Source organism: Osmerus mordax, chromosome 14, assembly GCF_038355195.1.
Source record: "Osmerus mordax isolate fOsmMor3 chromosome 14, fOsmMor3.pri, whole genome shotgun sequence".
NCBI lineage: Eukaryota > Metazoa > Chordata > Actinopteri > Osmeriformes > Osmeridae > Osmerus > Osmerus mordax.
Window position 1 is genome coordinate 16575572 of NC_090063.1, and position 20137 is coordinate 16595708.

General features: G+C 49.7%; 1 protein-coding gene across 1 annotated transcript; it reads left to right on the forward strand.

Moving 5' to 3' along the window:
* Positions 1-3699: 3699 nt before the first annotated feature.
* Positions 3700-4545, forward strand: LOC136957005 (whirlin-like). Its single transcript, XM_067251092.1, has 3 exons — positions 3700-4032; positions 4219-4437; positions 4519-4545. Exons 1-3 carry the CDS (start codon positions 3700-3702, stop codon positions 4543-4545), a joined length of 579 nt encoding a protein of 192 aa, XP_067107193.1.
* Positions 4546-20137: the final 15592 nt, after the last annotated feature.

Sequence of the window (20137 nt, forward strand, 5' to 3'; positions counted from 1 at the left end):
ACTATCGGTTGGAGTGGAATCAACCCACCTCCCGTTTGACCATGTAGGAGATGTGCTGTGTGCTGCTGTGCCTGTCTGACAGGCAGTTATCTGGATCTAAACGTCCGACAGGCAGGGAACTCCAATAAATTTCCACCTGGAGATATGCGTGACAGCCTGGTGTTTTATCTCCACACCACACTGGAATGGTAGCCACAAGCGGGAGAAAATTAAACCACCTGTTATTTAAAGTTTAACAGGGATGCAAATCCCTAATGTGTTGGGTGGAGGGGGGCAGTAGAACTTTCGCTATACTCAGCAGATGCTTATCTTTAAAGGTAGCATGCTATGGAATGCAAATGATATGACCTCTCATGGAAAGGTAACCTTAACAAGAGCTTAAAATGGAGGATAGACTTATTTTGAAATCACTTTAGAACTCCATCTTCCATTTTAACTGCCTGTTCAGCTATTTGAACTCATTTTGGTCTTTAAGCTTTTGTCGATTCATTATTTTAGTTTAATTACTCGTTAAAATCGCGCAGCTAGCCGCCCTGTGGCATTTTATACACTAAACTTAGTTATTTATTGCTTGATCTCGTACCCATTACCGAAATGAAACCTTAATGGTAGGACAGGCACACCGTTTCAAATCAAATTTTATTTGTACAAGCATTTTCGGAAGCAATGTCACAGAGGGCTTGACATAGACCTACGCCTATAGAACTGCACCTAAACCAACCTAAACCCTTATGGGAAATTCCCAGGAAACCTTGGGATGAGCAGTTCAGTGAGGGCTCCCCTCCTCCAGAGACACAGAGAGGAGCAGGTCAGTGAGGGCTCCCCTCCTCCAGAGACACAGAGAGGAGCAGGTCAGTGAGGGCTCCCCTCCTCCAGAGACACAGAGAGGAGCAGGTCAGTGAGGGCTCCCCTCCTCCAGAGACACAGAGAGGAGCAGGTCAGTGAGGGCTCCCCTCCTCCAGAGACACAGAGAGGAGCAGGTCAGTGAGGGCTCCCCTCCTCCAGAGACACAGAGAGGAGCAGGTCAGTGAGGGCTCCCCTCCTCCAGAGACACAGAGAGGAGCAGGTCAGTGAGGGCTCCCCTCCTCCAGAGACACAGAGAGGAGCAGGTCAGTGAGGGCTCCCCTCCTCCAGAGACACAGAGAGGAGCAGGTCAGTGAGGGATCCCCTCCTCCAGAGACACAGAGAGGAGCAGGTCAGTGAGGGATCCCCTCCTCCAGAGACACAGAGAGGAGCAGGTCAGTGAGGGCTCCCCTCCTCCAGAGACACAGAGAGGAGCAGACCAGCGGCTGGACACACAGTCATGCAGCAAGAGTAGAGACAAACAGGTCCTGTGCACACTGGCAATGATTCAGTCCTGAGTCATGTGCTGCTAAACCTATTGTATAAATCACATAAGCCCCTCCTTGGTGCCTAGTCTCATTCTCAGTCTACTCAGGTACAAGTGACAGTTTGAAAGTGTCAGAATGTCGATGCGAGATCTCTTTCTGGCTGCTCTGCTTTATCTAGGCCGCTTCCCCTTCATTTCCGTGAAGTCTCTCTCTCTCTTTCTCTCATTGACAAACAACTGGATATATATTTCTCTATCTTTATCTCTCTCACACACACGCACACATTATATACGTACCAGTGGGATCGTCTTTTGCACCTTACAGTTGTGTGAGCTCACACGGCCATAAATTACAGCTTGTCAGGATGAACTATAAGGATATGGATTCGTCTGTCCCGCTCATCACAACGAAGAGCCGCAGTCTCCTATATAAATTGAAAAATCCAGCTGATAGCCAGAGCCATTAGCTCTGCTGGTGCTGTGAGGAAAGGGGCCCGAGTTTATTGCCTCGCTCTCAGCTGTGCTTATTGTCGTGGAATGTAGAGTATTCGCAACGTTTCAGTCCGCTTCCGGATGGCTCGTGCTGTAATAGTGTTTACTACGCTTTACCGAGGTCATCACCCCTATCGCCTCTTTAATCACACCCATCAATCACTCTACATCTATCTCTTTTACCAACTCAGCCCTCCGGAGACAGGGACTTGATATCCCTTATCCTGCACAGAAGCTTTGAAAATAATCTAAACATCTAGAATAACCGTCCAGGGAGCACTGTATTTGACTCTATGCTATCTGAAATGGTGGTTCTTTTCTTTTATCTACAGCTCTGTAGATAACATGTAGTGTACACAGAATAAGCTTCGGTGCCGTGTTTGTTCTCTCACCCAGTCAGTGCTCACGCTCAGGCTACACCCTCCACTTAAACTGGTCAGGCTAAACATGGAGTTGGTAATGCCGTGTTATTCTTGTATCAAACACACACGCACACACAGTCAGATTAACTATATTTACTCACACACTATTAACTCTAGCCCACTGTGACCGGGTCTGGCTAGATATTTCCCCCCTCAGTATTTGAATGATCGTGTTCTGATGATACTTTGTTGGAAATATTATTCTCAATTTAAAAGTGTTATAATGATAGATATTTCAGGCTCGGATTTATTGTTATTAACTTTATGGAACATCAATGATGTATTTTACATAAGCTTTAATGATTTTATTTAACATACAGATTAATTTCAGTTCTCACTACTAATTAAACAATGACATGTTCGTCTGCGTGTGCACGGATAGTTTACATAATAGACTCTTAATTACACAAAACACGATCATACAGGTGTAGGATAAGTCCCTCGAGACTCGGTCGACCTCCATGAGCTGTGTGTTATTGGTTACCAGGCAACGTATTCGCTCCACATGGCTGCGTCATTTCCTGGTAAGCGACGGTCTGGAGCGAGGCACAGCCGCTTTTATCTGCACAGTAAGCCCTCGAAGAGAGAGACCTGAAAAGGTTTAGGTCAACGCAGGAGATAACAAGCAACTTTGACGCCAGGTCACATATATTTTATATGTAATTTTATACTTTGGATTTTAAGACAGACCTGGATGTCTACAAGTTATTTGGCGCACTTTAACCTCGAACTTGGTGCATTTTAAGCCAACTCCAGAAGGCTATGAACTTCGGTCTCAAATAGAAGCACTAGCCAAACGAACTTATTTCAAGGACATCAGGAAGTGTGCGTTCTCTTCTACCGCGCGCTGCTCCGTGTGATGGAAGTTCATGAATTTTGTGGGACTATTTCATTATGCGCTCTTTTCTCGCGTCCGTTTGTGATGTGATAGCGGCGGACACCGGAGACAGCTCGGGGACTACCTGACCTCTTTATACCGGAAAACAAGACAGCAGCTAATGACACAGACCTCGCTTTTGTCGCCATCGCTGATCTGGCAGTATTAACAGGGTTGTGAGGTTTTTAAATGCACGCTAAATTTACATATTCCTTTTATTATTTTGACGCATACACTTGTTACGCATGATTCCCTGAAGTTCGAATGTTTTTTTTTTGTGCCCGGTATTAGTATGATGACGGTCTTACAGGATCTCTTTTATAAAATGGTCTGATTGAACTGAAGCTTATGTTGTTTCCTTTTCTGCTGGAAGCCGCGTCCTGAAAGAGTGGTGATACAGACGGTTGGATACAGCCAGCAGTCAGACCCGGCCAATATGGCTAATGCCAGGCTGCACGTCCTCCAGGAATCGCAATGCCACACTCCATTTTAAAGGAGCATATCCCAGCGCTCTCCGCCCCTAATGCCCGGTCTTTCACCGCTTCAGTGTGGCTCCGCGTCCCGGTCTCACGTCTAGGATGAGCACGGATCTAGAGCGTATGTCGCTCAACTCCTCCTCGGCCAACTCGCTGGCCTCGAGCGCCCGCACACTGTCCGCCAACGTAAAGAAGCTGCACAACGCGCTCAACCTGCTGCTTAACGACTTCGAGCGCGAGCAGTTCATCCACTGCCTCAATGTCTACCACTCCAAGCGGAATGTCTACGATCTGGTCCAAACCCTCAAAGTCATTCTCAACGCGCCGAGCAAACGCCAACTCTTGCCCATGCTTCGTCTGGTCATACCTCGGTCCGACCAGCTGTTGTTTGACCAGTATACCTCCGAGGGTCTCTACTTAAAATCGGATTTAGCTGCCAGTAATGGGAGCCAGGAAACAGACGGAGACCTACACAGTGGGAGTCCCGTTCCCGGCGGGCCGTTTCCGCCCAATCCCCCGGAGTCTCAAGTTGCGCTCCGCGGGTCTCCTGATAGTTTCAGCACCAGCAGTGACGGGACAGCTCCGCTTGTCCCGTTGCTTGGGAGAGACTTTCTGCACGAGCCTCCCGGTGAGCTCCGGCAGGTTACCATGAAACGCCACAAAAGCAACGAGGGCTTGGGTTTCAGTATCCGCGGGGGCTCCGAGCACGGGGTCGGGATATATGTGTCCCTCGTGGAGCCTGGGTCACTGGCAGAGAAGGAAGGACTGAGGATTGGGGATCAAATCATGAAAGTCAACGACAAAGTGTTCGACAAAGTCACACATGCCGAAGCAGTAAAGGTGGGTTTGTGTGTCTTTCTGCGTGTATATATGAACGTGAACGTTCCCACACTGTGTGTGTATGTGTCTGCGCATGGTCAGCTCCTGACCGATGATGAGTACCGGTAATATAGCTTACAAGCATGGTGGTAAACCTCACGAGACAAGCATTGACGTGACTTAGGTGAAAGGTCGTTGATGAGAATGCCCTAAAGTCCAAGTCCAGTAACCTTTTTACACGGGACATAAATCCCTCGCTTTCAATAAATTGGCGCCAATGGCAGAATCACGTGCCCAGCCTTACCCTGCTGACCCCACATCTCTAGCGCTAAATCAGACCACCTATTGAGATTAATGATGTATTTGGTCTCGGTGGCTGAAATTCATCCTCTGGAGCTAAAAACTCCATGATTTATGGATGTCTTCATGGGAAAAAGTTCATGTTGGGGCCATTTGATCTCGCTAGCTTCAGATCTGTTGTCACTGACCGGGCCTGTCTAATGGTGTTCCGCAGCAGTGTTCCTGTTCAGCGGTAATAGGACAGTTATTTGGTTTTGTAGGCCAGTACGCTGCACGAGCTCTCATCGTGAGGTTTTCGCAGATGTAAGGGGAAACGCCGTACTGGTGCTGTCCATGGTCCTGAATCTTACTAACGGCATTTCTCATCTCCCTCTCCAACACTCACGTTCACACCTGTCACACTTGTAGCCTTAGAACACCAAACTAACAAGGCCTGTGAAGAACTTGAGATCTTACTTTGTTCTTTGCAAGACTCTTGTAGTTTGTTCCCTGCTGCTGGGTTCTGTCAACTGTTTGTAAATGTGGTTTCAGGCAGTTTACAGCTGATTGTTCTCCCCCTCTCTCGTTCTCTCTCTGTCACTCACTATCTCTCCTCTGCTCTCTTCCCCTCTCCCCTTATCTCTTAATCGCTTCTGCCTTCTGTTTTACATATTTCTATATCCCTCACTCTCTCTCTTTCTGTCTCTTTCTGTCTCTCTCTCTGTCTCTCTCTCCCCCTGTCTCTTTCTCACTCTCTCTCTCTCTCTCTCTCTCTCTCTCTCTCTCTGGCATGCTCTCCCTCCTCTTTTTTCATCTATCTCTCTAATTCACTCTCACTTACTCTCTCTCTTTGTCTCTCTCTGTTTCTCCTGAGAGCCTGTCTTGGCTCCTGCCGTGCTGGCTGCCCTTCCATGTCCAAGTGCCAGGGCCACACAGTCACTGTTTAGCGCTCTTTAGGATCATGTGATGTGACCGGAAACAGGAACAGGAAGAGGAACATCCTGTCCAATCAGACAATCAGCACCGTCCAATCAGAGCAGCCCTGGCACACAGGCTGTCGTCTCTCTGATTGATCAGAGAGAGGGGGTAGATACAGAGGACTGGTGATGACCTTCCCCTTGGCTGTCCATTCTTTCTCTCTCTCTCTCTGTCTCTCTTTCTGTGTCTCTCTCTCTGTGTTTCTCTCTCTCTCTCTCTGGCATGCTCTCCCTCTCCTCTTTCTTTTTTTCCTCTCTCTCTCTCTAATTCACTCTTTCACTTATTCTCCCTCTTTCTCCTTCTCTTTTCACGATGCAAACTCCTGTTCCTGTTGCCCCCCCTGTCTGGCTGTGAGGCCGTGCTGGGTCCAGCTACAGGGCTGGTGAGCTGAGCCTTGGGGCTTGTCCTGCTGGCACCAAAGACCTTGACACCCTGGGCCTTGGGCAGAGCTAGGCACAGAAGGGCTGGGCTGAGAATCCAAGGTTGTTGGGCTGAGACCTGGGGCTTGGTCGACTGGTTGACAGTTGTTCCAGGACAGCTGATGTTTTGTAGGAAGGATGTGAATGCAGCGTGCTGGTGTATGGAGCAGCCACAGGGCCTGGGGCCGGCTGTGCCTGGGGCCGGCTGTGCCAGCCATGAGAGCGCTGTGTGTTGTCGTCTGTGTCTGTTGTTAGGACGGTACAGCCTGGAGCCTCCAGCGGTCCTGGGAGTCTACTCTCCGCTCAGAGCTGCCCGGAGGGTGAAGAGATGCGTGCGTGTGTAGATACGTGTGTGTGTATATGAGTGTGTTTGTGTGTGTAGGAGTGTGAGTGCGTGTTTGTGGGTGTGTGAGTGTGTGAGCATGTGTGTGTGTGTGACTGAGCACTCTCTTTCCTTTAAAGGCCAACCAATGACCAGTCTCTTGATTCCTCTTCAGCAGAACAGGTCTGTTTTCGGCCGACCAGCCAGACATTATAGCCCATTTGTAACAACGCCAGTTTTAGGGTGTTCACCCGTTCCTTGCGATAAACACGATTCTCTCTGCATGCTCATATCTCTCCCTAACAGAGTCTCTCTGCATGCTCATATCTCTCCCTAACAGAGTCATTTGTACCGGAGGCACACCTTTTAGAGTACTTACAAGATTTGAGCGAGCGATGGAAAGCTCACCCCTGTCATGTAGGGAGTGTGTTGAGGGGAAGCGTTCGCGCTGCAGAAACAGCGTCAGGCCCGCCTGGTGATTTACCTCCAGGGCCCCTGGCCACGTCTCAGAGCGGGTGTTGTGTTTCCCCCCGCAAGAAGATTTGTGGCTCAGCACAAGGCTTTTGGCTCGGCAACAAGTGGTCAAGGTAGGAAAGGACCACTTTGCTAATGACCAGTGTGTGTGTGTGTGGGAGGGGGGTCATCCCTCCCGCCCTCGCTGACAGAGGGGGCCAAACCCTGGCCATGCCAGACCGACTGTGGACCCCACAGTGAAAACATATTTTTCTAATAATGACGTGACTCATTTATTAAAAGCTTCGGCGCGGCACTCCTGTCTCTGTGTTGTTGGGGCTGTGCGGCCTGATTAATATCGCCATGTTTACCGGCGTGAGGAGAGGAAGAGGAGGAGAGGAAGAGGAGGGGGAAGTGGAGGATGAAAAGCTCTTCCTTTCATGGATCATTTGTAAGGAAGCAGAATAAGACAATCGCTCACGTCGTCTTGTACCTTCATCCTTACCTCTTATCTTTTGTACTTGAACGATTTTTTTTCTCTGTCTGGTCCATTTGCTTCATTTTCAACACTTACATCTTTTTCTCTTTGTCTCTGTTTCTCCTTTTCTCTCAACTTTTCTGTCTATTTCTGTTTTTCTGGCCCTGTCTATAGCTCCATCTCACCATCTCTCTTTGTTTTCCTGTTTCCTACTCTGGTCTGTTCGATCTCCAGACCTGTTCTGTCACAGCATGATGCATTTCTCTCATTATACTTACCACCCAGACACACCGACACACACACACACACACTGGATGCTGTGTCAACATTTACTCCTGACCTCCAGGGATCCAGTCTCTCTGACATGCTGCCAAAGTTTTTTCTTGCCTGTCTAATTGTTTTACAATGGTCTCCAGTCACAGTCTGGTTCATGACTACAGGTGTCCCTTGTCCATCACCTGTTCCCCTCAGTCACACAAGGAGCCGTTAATATCTTGCGTTGAGCGTCCCCAGAGCTGTGCTTAGGCATGGCGTCTCCAGAGCTGTGCTTAGGCATGGCGTCTCCAGAGCTGTGCTCAGGCATGGCGTCTCCAGAGCTGTGCTCAGGCATGGCGTCTCCAGAGCTGTGCTTAGGCATGGCGTCTCCAGAGCTGTGCTCAGGCATGGCGTCTCCAGAGCTGTGCTCAGGCATGGCGTCTCCAGAGCTGTGCTCAGGTATGGCGTCCCCAGAGCTGTGCTCAGGCATGGCGTCTCCAGAGCTGTGCTCAGGCATGGCGTCTCCAGAGCTGTGCTCAGGCATGGCGTCTCCAGAGCTGTGCTCAGGCATGGCGTCTCCAGAGCTGTGCTCAGGCATGGCGTCTCCAGAGCTGTGCTCAGGCATGGCGTCTCCAGAGCTGAGGCACCACTGCGCCTCTCTGACATTGATTTCAATTGAGACGTTGAAGTCTGTATTAGTGACTCTTGGTGTGACTGTATGACTGTCTGAGAACTCACTATTGGTCGTTATTCAAATTCAAATTCCCCAAAACTTGAGGATGAAAGGATGAGGGGAAGGTGGGGGATGAGGGGTGTGGTGGGGAGGGGGATGAGGGGAGGATGAGAGGAGGGAGAGAATGGGGAGGCGGTCTGTGCTGAATATAAACTAGAATGGAGATTACTCTGTGGGTCTGTGCTCTGCTGCAGGTACTGTACGTGCTAGGTGCAGTTTTACACACACACACATACACAGAAACTCATATACACACCCACGCACATATGAAGTACAGGCCCACACGTACGTAGGAACACACACATGCACACCCCAGTGACATTGTTGGGGCTTAGTCATGTTGTCAAGGGGAAGGAGGAAGACCACCCTGTCTTGACTGACTTGCTAATCCTGTTTCCTCGCCGAGAAGAAGAAGAAAGGAAGTGAGATCATTGACAATATCACACAGTAGCAGAAAGGAAGTGAGCTCATTGACAATATCACACAGGAACATGCCATGTACAAATCCCTCCACTCTGAGAAGAAACAAACTGCACACACTCACACACTCACACACACACACACACACACACACACTCTTTCTCACACACACACACTACTCTCTCTCTCTCTCTCTCTCTCTCTCTCTCTCTCTCTCTCTCTCTCTCTCTCTCTCTCTCTCTCTCTCTCTCTCTCTCTCTCTCTCATGCGTGAAGCCAGTTAACGATTTCTCTGCAGCTGCAGGAAAGGAAGGCAGGAGTTGTGTTAGTGGAATGGGGATGGATTTGAACAATCTTAGGGGATAGATAGTTCCTGGAAAGGTCTGAGAGTTCCTGGGGCTTCAGGGTTAAGCTCCCTGCGACTGGGAATCTTGAAAGCAGAATACCTGAAATAAACATTAGGCTGGCGCGCGCAAACACACACACACACACAATCGTGCACACATAAGGAATGCACAAACACCTGGTCTCTCACGCACCCACGCACGGATACACACAGACACACACTCTTTCTCTCTCTTTCATACACGCGTACACACACACTCTCTCTCAGACATACTCTCTCACATGCGCACACACACTCTAGATCACACACACTCACTCACATTCTCTCTCTCTGTCTTGTATCTCTCTCACACACACAAACACACACACACACTGTGCAGAGAGCAGGAGTGGCTGTAGGAATGTGTTTCGTGTGTACCTGTGACCTGTACCTGTGTTTCTGATGACTCTGCTGGGTTAGGGTTAGGGTGGGTTAGGGTGTCAGAGACATGGTCCGCCTGGATTGGACGGCGCCACGGTTGCATCCTCCTTCCAGACAGCTGATTGGCTGCCTGAAAATGAACCAGGCTTCCTGACTGTAAATAATTGAGAAGGAGAGCGGTCTCATCTGGACAGCACAGTCGCTGTTGATGAGAGAGACGAAAGAAAGAAGGAGAAAGACAGGGAAGGAGAGAAAGATAGAAGGAAAGAAAATGAGTATGACAAAAGAGAGAGAGAGAGAAATATAGACAAAGAAGCAGAAAGACAGGAAAGGAGAGAAAGATGGAATGAGCGGTAGAGAGAAGGAGAAAGAGGGATAGCAGGGCAAAGGAGATAGAGAAGGAGAGAGATGGAGAGAAAACAGACAGAGAAGGGTTTTGAGGAGAGAGAGAAAAAAGAAGCTGCTCTCCTCCTCATCCCCCCCTCTCGCCCCCCCTACCCCCCCCCCCCCCCCCCCTACTGTATCTATCTTCATCTCTCTGATCATGTTGCACACAGAAAAAGCCGGGATACAGAAGCTGATTGTCCCTCTTACAAAGGGACATTGAGTTCTGGCCCCTCTAGGCAAGAGCCAGCATGCACTTGTCTCGCTTCTAGAACTCACCGACACACACACACACACACAACCTGGAGTATTAGCCATTGTGAATAGCACTACACACTCGCAGTGCGTGTGTTTAGTGGTCAGTATTTGTTGCGGTGTCGCTACAGAAACAGACATTTGAGGGTTCGGGTGGCTGAACACCTTTCGTCTTCCTGCTGTATGGTTGTGTTTTCCATATCGCTGTTTGAACAGTCGGTTCCTGTTAACCCCCGCCCCCGCCCCCACAGGCAACCGGGGCTGCCCTGCCCTGTATGAGTGGCTGCCAATATTTGCTGCTCACTCCATGCAACAATAATGGATCCAGTCAGCTGCCCTCTCTCTTTCTTCCTCTCTCTTTCCCTCTCTCTCTCCCCTGCTTTCCCTCTCTCTGTCTCTCCATCTCTCTCACCCTCTCTCTCGCTCTCTCTCTCTTCCTCTCTCTTTCCCTCTGTCTGCTTCTCTCTCTCTCTCTCCCTGGGTGTCCCCCCCCATACAGTCCTTTAATAAGCCTCTGCTGTTTGCGAGACAGTGTCCTTCCTGTTGTGTGTAGCTGTTCCAGGGGCAATCAATCCCCCCGTCGTGGGCCTGCGCTCCCCAGGGCTGATCGATACGCTGCCCTCCACACGCTGCCCACCACACGCTGCCCTCCACACGCTGCCCTCCATACGCTGCCCTCCACACGCCGCCCTCCACACGCTGCCCTCCATACGCTGCCCACCACACGCTGCCCTCCACACGCTGGCCACCACACGCTGCCCGCCACACGCTGCCCTCCACACGCCGCCCACCACACGCTGCCCTCCATACGCTGCCCTCCACACGCCGCCCACCACACGCTGCCCTCCATACGCTGCCCTCCACACGCTGGCCACCACACGCTGCCCACCACACGCTGCCCTCCACACGCTGGCCACCACACGCTGCCCACCACACGCTGCCCTCCACACGCTGCCCTCCATACGCTGCCCTCCACACGCCGCCCACCACACGCCGCCCTCCATACGCTGCCCACCACACGCTGCCCTCCACACGCCGCCCACCACACGCCGCCCACCACACGCCGCCCTCCACACGCCGCCCACCACACGCTGCCCTCCACACGCTGCCCTCCATACGCTGCCCTCCATACGCTGCCCACCACACGCTGCCCTCCACACGCCGCCCACCACACGCCGCCCACCACACGCTGCCCTCCACACGCCGCCCTCCACACGCTGCCCACCACACGCTGCCCACCACACGCTGCCCACCACACGCTGCCCTCCACACGCTGCCCTCCACACGCTGCCCTCCACACGCTGCCCACCACACGCTGCCCTCCACACGCTGCCCTCCACACGCCGCCCACCACACGCCGCCCTCCATACGCTGCCCTCCACACGCTGCCCACCACACGCTGCCCACCACACGCTGCCCACCACACGCTGCCCACCACACGCTGCCCACCACACGCTGCCCTCCACACGCTGCCCACCACACGCTGCCCACCACACGCTGCCCACCACACGCCGCCCACCACACGCCGCCCACCACACGCCGCCCACCACACGCCGCCCACCACACGCCGCCCTCCACACGCTGCCCTCCACACGCTGCCCACCACACGCTGCCCACCACACGCTGCCCACCACACGCTGCCCTCCACACGCTGCCCTCCACACGCTGCCCTCCACACGCTGCCCGCCACACGCTGCCCTCCAAACGCTGCCCTCCACACGCTGCCCACCACACGCTGCCCTCCACACGCTGCCCGCCACACGCTGCCCTCCACACGCTGCCCGCCACACGCTGCCCTCCACACGCTGCCCTCCACACGCTGCCCACCACACGCTGCCCACCACACGCTGCCCTCCACACGCTGCCCACCACACGCTGCCCACCACACGCTGCCCACCACACGCTGCCCTCCACACGCTGCCCTCCACACGCTGCCCACCACACGCTGCCCTCCACACGCTGCCCGCCACACGCTGCCCTCCACACGCTGCCCTCCACACGCTGCCCACCACACGCTGCCCTCCACACGCTGCCCGCCACACGCTGCCCTCCACACGCTGCCCGCCACACGCTGCCCCTCCACACGCTGCCCTCCACACGCTGCCCGCCACACGCTGCCCGCCACACGCTGCCCTCCACACGCTGCCCTCCACACGCGGCCCTCCACACGTGGCCCGCGTCGCTTCTGCGCTTGACAAGGTGCCGCACACGCCCTGCACGTTTGAAGTCAGCTGTGCACAGCAACCGCTGATTGCCATGTTGTGCATGTGTGAAAGAGACTGTTTGAGTGTGTTGGTTTTTATTTGCGTGTGTGTTTGTTTGTGTGTGGTCTCGGCTGATTCAGGTGTCCTTCAGAGCGCGGGGGTATTAACACAGAGGGTATTAACACAGAGGGTATTAACACAGAGCAGGATATGATGTGAGCCGTATGGATGAACCGGGACTAAGGCTTACTCTAGCTTAATGTCATAAAAATAAAAATAACGCGTTTTTTTTCATACTCTGTGCTTTTCCAAATTGGACTCCATTAATTTGGCCATTTGTGCATATTGCAGCCAATTCACGCCATATTATGTCCTGCTTGTGTGTGTGTTGTCGTTATTAGTTCAGGGAGGACCAGACACATGTATTCCGTTACCAGCTGGGTTTCAAAAAGAAAGGTTTGTTTCCCCTGGAGAGCAGAACACTGGACCCTCCCCCTCCTCCCTCCCACCCCCACATCACCCTCCTCCCTCACTCCCCCCCCACCCCTCCCTTTCCTCCCTCCCACCCCCACATCACCCTCCTCCCTCACTCCCCCCCCATCCTCCCTTTCCTCCCTCCCACCCCCACATCACCCTCCTCTGGTACACCCTGGAGAGAACTTTATCTCATAACCTTACCCCTCCCAACCCCACATCAGATTATAACCAAGCAATAGAGGAGGGAGATGGGGGGGGGGGGGAGATTTCTGTGACATGGGGAGGGAGGGGGGGTGACATCATAGGCGCGAGCTGAGAGGGTCACCCCAGCGAGGAGTGTTCCCTGATGAGTTGGAAGTGGAGGGAGGATTATGGGACACACCCAGGAGTGACTCAAGGTGACCCGTCCTGGCACGCCGAGCCCAACTCAGCCCGGCGGATAATTGATTCAGTCGGAAAAGACGACGGATTATTCGTACTTCTGCCTCGATTGTTGTGCGGATGATTCCTCTGTGTGCGTGTACACAGCGCTGGAAACAGCTGCTTGTGTTGAGGGAAGCAGAATGTGGAGATTGAGAGACAGGGGGAGGGAGGGAGAGGGGGGAGAGAGAGGGGGAGGGAGAGGGGGAGACAGAGGGGGGAGGGAGGGGAGAGGGGAGGAGGAGGGGAGAGGGAGAGGGGCAGGGAGGAGAGGGGGAGAGAGAGGGGGAGAGAGGGGAGAGAGGAGAGAGAGAGGGGAGAGAGAGAGGGGGAGAGAGAGAGGGGGAAGAGAGAGGGGGAGAGAGAGAGGGAGGGATGAGCTGGTGTTGCCCCTGGCTGTGTTCTGGCTAGAACATCTGTGATGGCTGTGATTGGGTTCCATAAAGCCCTCTAGGTGTTCTCTAGTCGCTGTGTCGTCTGGGATTCCCATGCTGGATTGTTCCGTGGGTGAGACCAAGGTCAAGGTATTTGTACCACCAGAAGACTGATGGGGCCGCACTCTTTTATTGCACTGAGAGGGGGGTGGGGGGGGGGGGGTAGTGGTCGTAGCAGCCTATCAGCTGTGAGGCTTGGTTTGAGAGGAAGGGAGGGGGGTGATGAGGTCACATTGCAGGGGTGGAGTTAACACAGACTTTATCTGTGAGGGTGGGTGACCAGGCATGGGCTGAAGGGGGCGCTGTGCGGGGGACTGGGGGGCTGGAGGGGAGCTGGGGGGATGGGGGGGGGCTGCTGAGAGGGCTGGAGGGGAGCTGGGGGGATAGGGGGGGTGCTGAGGAGGCTGGAGGGGAGCTGGGGGGATAGGGGGGGTGCTGAGGAGGGCTGGAGGGCTGTGCTGGTTCTGGGGAGGTGGGTTGGTTTTGTAGTGCAGGTGGGGCGCTGGGTTGGCTTTGTGGCAGAGAGCCAGGGTGCTCATGCTGGTCCAGGCCTTCACCGCTTGATCTCCATTAACCCTGCCTGCTGTGTGTGTGTGTGTGTGGGTGTGTGTGTGTGTGGCGGGGGGGGTTGTTTATGTGTGTGTCTCTGTGTGTGTGCTTGTGTGTATCTGTGTGAAGGTATGTGCCTTTGTGCATGTGTGTTGCTTGGTCAGCAGTGTGTGTCCGGCCCTGGGTGGGGTGTGTGTGTGTTGTGTGCGGGCAGGCAGACAGGTGGAGGTTGAGGAGACAGGAGTCTGGTGCAGCTGTCACTCAGGGAACTGCTTCATTGCTTCATTACCTGCTGTGTCGCCAGCCAGCACATCAAGCCCCTCGTTATGCCCACAGGACTCAGGACCACACTGACTCACACTGACTCACACTGACCACACACTGAGCAAACTCACACAGTGTACCTAATCTCAGTCCGTTCAGTCATATTCTAACAGATTTATGAACATGAATAATTAATATATATTATAAATATTACTTCGCTTGTCACACTAAAGTAATGGTCAGAGTCTGTGCCAGGGTTGAAGATGTGGGCAAGGCGAAATGGACTCTAATAAATATTTTATACGATGTCATGACTTCTGGCTAGGTGAAACGCTGGTGTCTTTTGTCTGTTATAACACTGTTAAAACACATATATACTGTTATTATACTGTTCCTACAATGCTATTTACTGTTATTTTAATGCTATTATAATCAGAGATGGCAAAAGTACACACATCCTTCACTCAAGTAGAAGTACAGACACATGTTAAAAAGACTGGTAAAAGTTGAAGTACTGACTACATGTTTTCACTCAAGTTAAATAAAAAAAAGGGTGTGCTCTGACCATATTCTTAAGTAGAAAGTAACCATTACTACTACCTGTTTAGTGGCACATTGGTAAATGATGCAAACTTTGTTTGGAAACCATTTTTCAAAATAAACATTTCACCTTTAAAAAATAAATAGTTAATATATATTTTTAAGCTTTCCCCAAAAAAAAATTCTAAAATATTTTTCAAATATATATTCTTTCAAACTTTCGAAAATATTTTTTGCAAAATATTTTTTCCACCTTTCCAAAAGTTTTTTCAAATAGGAACTTATTTGTAATTCGTTACTTCCCATATCTGGACAGCAAACGCTCAAACTCAGACAGGATGAGGGGTTTTCTGTTCCTCTGTCAGTCAGATATCTCTCTTCCCCTGTCTTTCTTTCTCCTATTCTGTCTCTCTCTCTCTCTCTCTCTCTCCTCTCTCTCTGTCTCTCTCTCTCTCTCTCTCTCTGTCTCTCTCCCTCTGTCTCTCTCCCTCTCTCTCTCTCTCTCTCTCTCTCTCTCTCTCTCTCTCTCTCTCTCTCTCTCTCTATGGGGGAGTAATTGCTCTCATTGGTTCAGTGATAATAGCTCAGTACGCTCCAGTCCATTGGGTTTCCATGGTGAAATTAAAACCATCCACACCCCCCACCCCCATAACTGTCGACACAGACACACACTCAAATACACACACACACTCACAGCACACACATTACACACACGCACAGCACACAGACATTCACTGCATGCACACACACATGAACACGCACAACACTCACACACATCTCTAGAGTCTCAGTCCTCCTAAGTAGACCTCCCCCTTTGCTCTGATGAGGGAGAGCTTGGTTTAGTCACCTCTCTCTCCACATCTCGCCCTGCCCCACAAACAATCCTGTTTTTATTTACTCGCACGGGGAGAAGCTTTTCTCTCATTTGCCGCAAATGTCAAATGCCTTTGTGCATGTTCTTGTGTGTGTGTGTTGCTTGGTCAGCAGTATGTGTTCGGCCCTGGGTGTGTGTGTGTGGCCTAGGGGTGTGCGGCATGTGTGTGTGTGTGTGTGGGCTAGGGTGGGGACAGGTTAACTGGCACACACAGCCACAGCACCTGTCAGCACCAGGGTTGGAGGAGGAGAGATAGAAGGAGGAGAGACAGGAGGAGAGACAGGAGGAGAGATAGGAGGAGAGATAGAAGGAGGAGAGATAGGAGGAGGAGAGATAGCAGGAGAGGGATATGAGAAAGAGAAGAGGAAGGGTCTGGTACACGGCTGATGTCATAGAGACACACTGAAATGCAGGGTCAATGAGGAGTCCAGACAACATGACTAAAGGACTGTTTTATTAAAGAAATAACATATAAGTAAGAAACCAAGGCTGCGTGGTAGATAATAAGCTCAAATAACTAATATCAATTTTACTAGGTAGCTATACAGAGTTTAAACCTATGTAACTCATTATTACATAATTTCCTCTATTAGCCAATAGGAAGTGAAAGCTCATTATCACACTTCTTGCTAGATCGATTCCCCGCCGTGCAAAATGACGTTGTGTCCTTGGGCTAAATGATTCAATGTAAATGTAAGCTGGAGAATGAAATGTATTTAAAAACCCACAGTAGATCTCCACTGTTAGATCCCTCTCTCACAGACCCAGTTACTAATATGATCACATCTCCTTTCATGCCAGATACGGGAAGAATACAAGTTGTGGTATATCGCAGCACAGTTCTGACCAACATTGCCTCGTATGTTAGGGTAATTATCAGGCTGAGAGCCGTACCAGTACCTGCAGGGTTAAATAAGAACACACAACCAGTCACACACTGAGGTCCACATCTGGGTCATACAGTATAAGAAAACCATTCTGTATCAGAGTTGTATTAGTACTACAGTACCAGTCAAGAGTTTGGACGCATTTTCTCTTGAACGTGTCCAAACTTTTTACCTGTACTAAACGTTTGGACACATTTTCCATTCAATTAGTATCCAACTTAATTAATGCTCCTGTGGCTGAATGGAAGCACATTCTCATAAGCCACACTCCAAAACAGCCTTCCCAGAGGAGTGGCAGCTGTTGCAGCTTCAAAGGGAACTCCATATTAATGCCCATGGTTTTGGTATGGGATGTTCATGTACTTTTGGCAACATGCTGTATTTCCTTTATAGCTTATCTGGGGGGATTTATGGGGCGATGATGTTGGCATAATGCACCATATAGATGTAGTCAAGCAAAGGTTGAATATATGAAAGTATTTCAATAAAAAAAAAAAAAAATTCTATTAATCAGGAAACTACAGAAAGTGTAGTTCTCTTACGTGGGTGTGGTCAGTGGAGTTCCGTCCACCCAGGTAAAGGTCCCTTCTGTTACTGTGTCAGTCAGACCGATCCACACTGTCTTTTTGAGGTTATTGAGGAATACCTGTCATGGAAGAGGATTAAGGAGCAGTTTTATTACCTTGATCTTGAACTTGACCTCATGCTGTACATTTCTGTGGTTCTCAGTCTTTCTACTTTCCATCTCTCCATCTCTCACCTGTTCCTCTCTGCTGTTTATGATCACCAGGGTCTGCTCCTCTGTCTTTACAGTCCTGTCTGCTGTCAGCCCAGTTTTTCTCCTTAATAGAGACGTAGTAACAGCTGCAGCCAAACCACCTCCATCCATCTTGACACCAGTGATGTGCGGTGAGATTCGTGGCTGGGGAGGCACGTAGGCCTACTGACTCTTTCAAAATCAGATTTACAAATGTATGAATTCAACAGAGCAGCTGCTTGCACATTGGACTAATGTTATGTTTCATATCCCATATCAGCATTCTTTACACATACATATTTGGCCAAAGAAAAGGCGGAATTCAAATGAGCCATTTTAATCTAGATTAATCTAGATTAATCTAGATTAATTCCAAGATTATAAGTGAGATTAATCTAGATTTTAAAAATTATCTATGCCCACCTCTAATATTGTAACATCATGAGAGGCTGTTCCTCTGTATGTCAGGCTGTTAGTAGTGTCACGTGGTTGCCAAGGAGAACCCAAGATTCCAAAAAAGAAAATACATTTTAATATCCACAGTTGCCACAAAAGAAATGTGTAATTCAGGGTTCCTTGGTACACAAATATTACTCCATAAACAACTGAAAAATAGGGGGAAAGGATTTTAAATGGTTTTGCTTCCCCCCAGTGTGCTGCTATCAGGCCACAGATCTACTCTTCTCACTGCTCCTCTCTTGCCTCTCCTCTCTGGAGCCTATGTAGCCCTCCTGTGTGGCATCATGTCTTGATTCTCCTCAGGTGTGCTAATGCTCACCCATCTTGGGGATTGTAGTTTGGTCAGCGGTCACCATTGGCATTTGTAGTCCCGCATGACCTCAGGCACTGGAGGGGGACATGTTTGCCTTCTAGCACCCAGCCTCTCGTGTGTGTCACAATATTAATTCAAATTGTCATTAACCTTACCGCACAGCCTCCTCAGGTTGGTGTAACTGGTCTGTAACTGGTCTCTCTCCATAGTCATTATGGTTTTGTCTTCATTAACTCTGCTGACTGTTACGGAAAGAGAGAATCATTCCTAATGTTACAGTCATCTACAAATAATAAATAAATATATAATTACAATTAATAATGTTTGTATTTTACTAGAAGCACTCACAGATGACTCCCAGTGCTATGATCCCAGCCAGTAGGAGAGCACACAGCAGCCCCAGACACACTGCTGCAGCTCTCCACGATGAACTCAAAGGAACAACTGAAAACCACAAGGTTCATGTTTTGCTCTTAAATAAAGTAGGATGCAGCCGATTGTTTTATGTTTAACAATCAAAATGTCACCTAAATATAATGTCCACCAGTGACTAACCTGTACTGTACTATAAGCTACTGAGGAGGGTAAGTTAGTGCCACTAGTAGACTAGGCATCTAACCTTAACACCTATTGCGTAAAAAAATGTTTGCGGGGAAATGTAAAAAGTAGCTGTGTAATGATAAAGAGTTGCCAATGTAAAACAAAGGACTTATTTAGAAACATGGGATGTGGAAACATGTATATGGTTTGTGAGTGTGTTTTTATGTTGAAATTTAAGTTAATAATAACAAACAAATCTTAGATCTTAGCTTTACTGTTATGTGAGTGTTTGTTAGGAGTGTGTTACCTTCCCCTGGTCCTGGTCCTTTTTGGATGGTCTTGATCGCTACTTTATCATTAGGGTCATTAGAGCTATCATTTACATACATATCTTCTCCCATATTGTATTCTTCCCTACTGCTAAAGGGGTTTTCATACACAGGGTCTTCATTGGAGTACGTAGCGTTTCCAGACGTGTCCATGCTGTGAGTGTCTCTGATATTAGATTATCAGTTAGCCTGTAGTTTTCTCATTCTTTATATTTGCTTTCAAAAATGGGAACTGGTCTGATTAAGTAACCCATCAACCTTTAACATGTAGATTTTTTTGAAAGATATTTGAATGTGGCGTGACAACACTTTGTAGCTGTGTAGACTCTGTGTTCCTCTTGATTTATCAGGTTCCCGAGCCCTGTTTCCCTGTTCTGCAAAATGTGTAAAATAAGTAGCAGCTTTGTGACAGGGGTTGTTACGTAACACTTTTGTTTATTCCTCAGTGGATATAAGGGTGTCCAGAGTAAATACTGCAGCAATAACAACCGTCACTTCATCTATACATTACCATGGAGAGTTAAACCTACATGAGCAGGAATATAAAGATGCTAAATATGTACAACATGCTGCACTGAGATCTCTGAGATAATCAGCTGCTAATCAGAAAACTCATGAAATACATGAGGAAGTGATTGGACATGTATTGGGTTGCTGACCTGAGATCAATTTCGATTTAGGGAAATACCCCGAGCACGCAGGACTGAGAGTGGTGACACTGAATATTTAGGATGTTTGTGCAATCTACTCTTCGTCTGGATACTGTGTCATACGTCTGTTGTCTGACTTCATCTGTGTCAGAATAGAACAAATATCGGATCTTAAGAAGCATGTAGAAGGAGAGGACCTGGTGATCATAAACAGCATGGAGGAACAGGTGAGAGATAGGGAGAGAGAGAGAAGAGGGAGAGAGAAGGAGATAGAGAAGGGGAG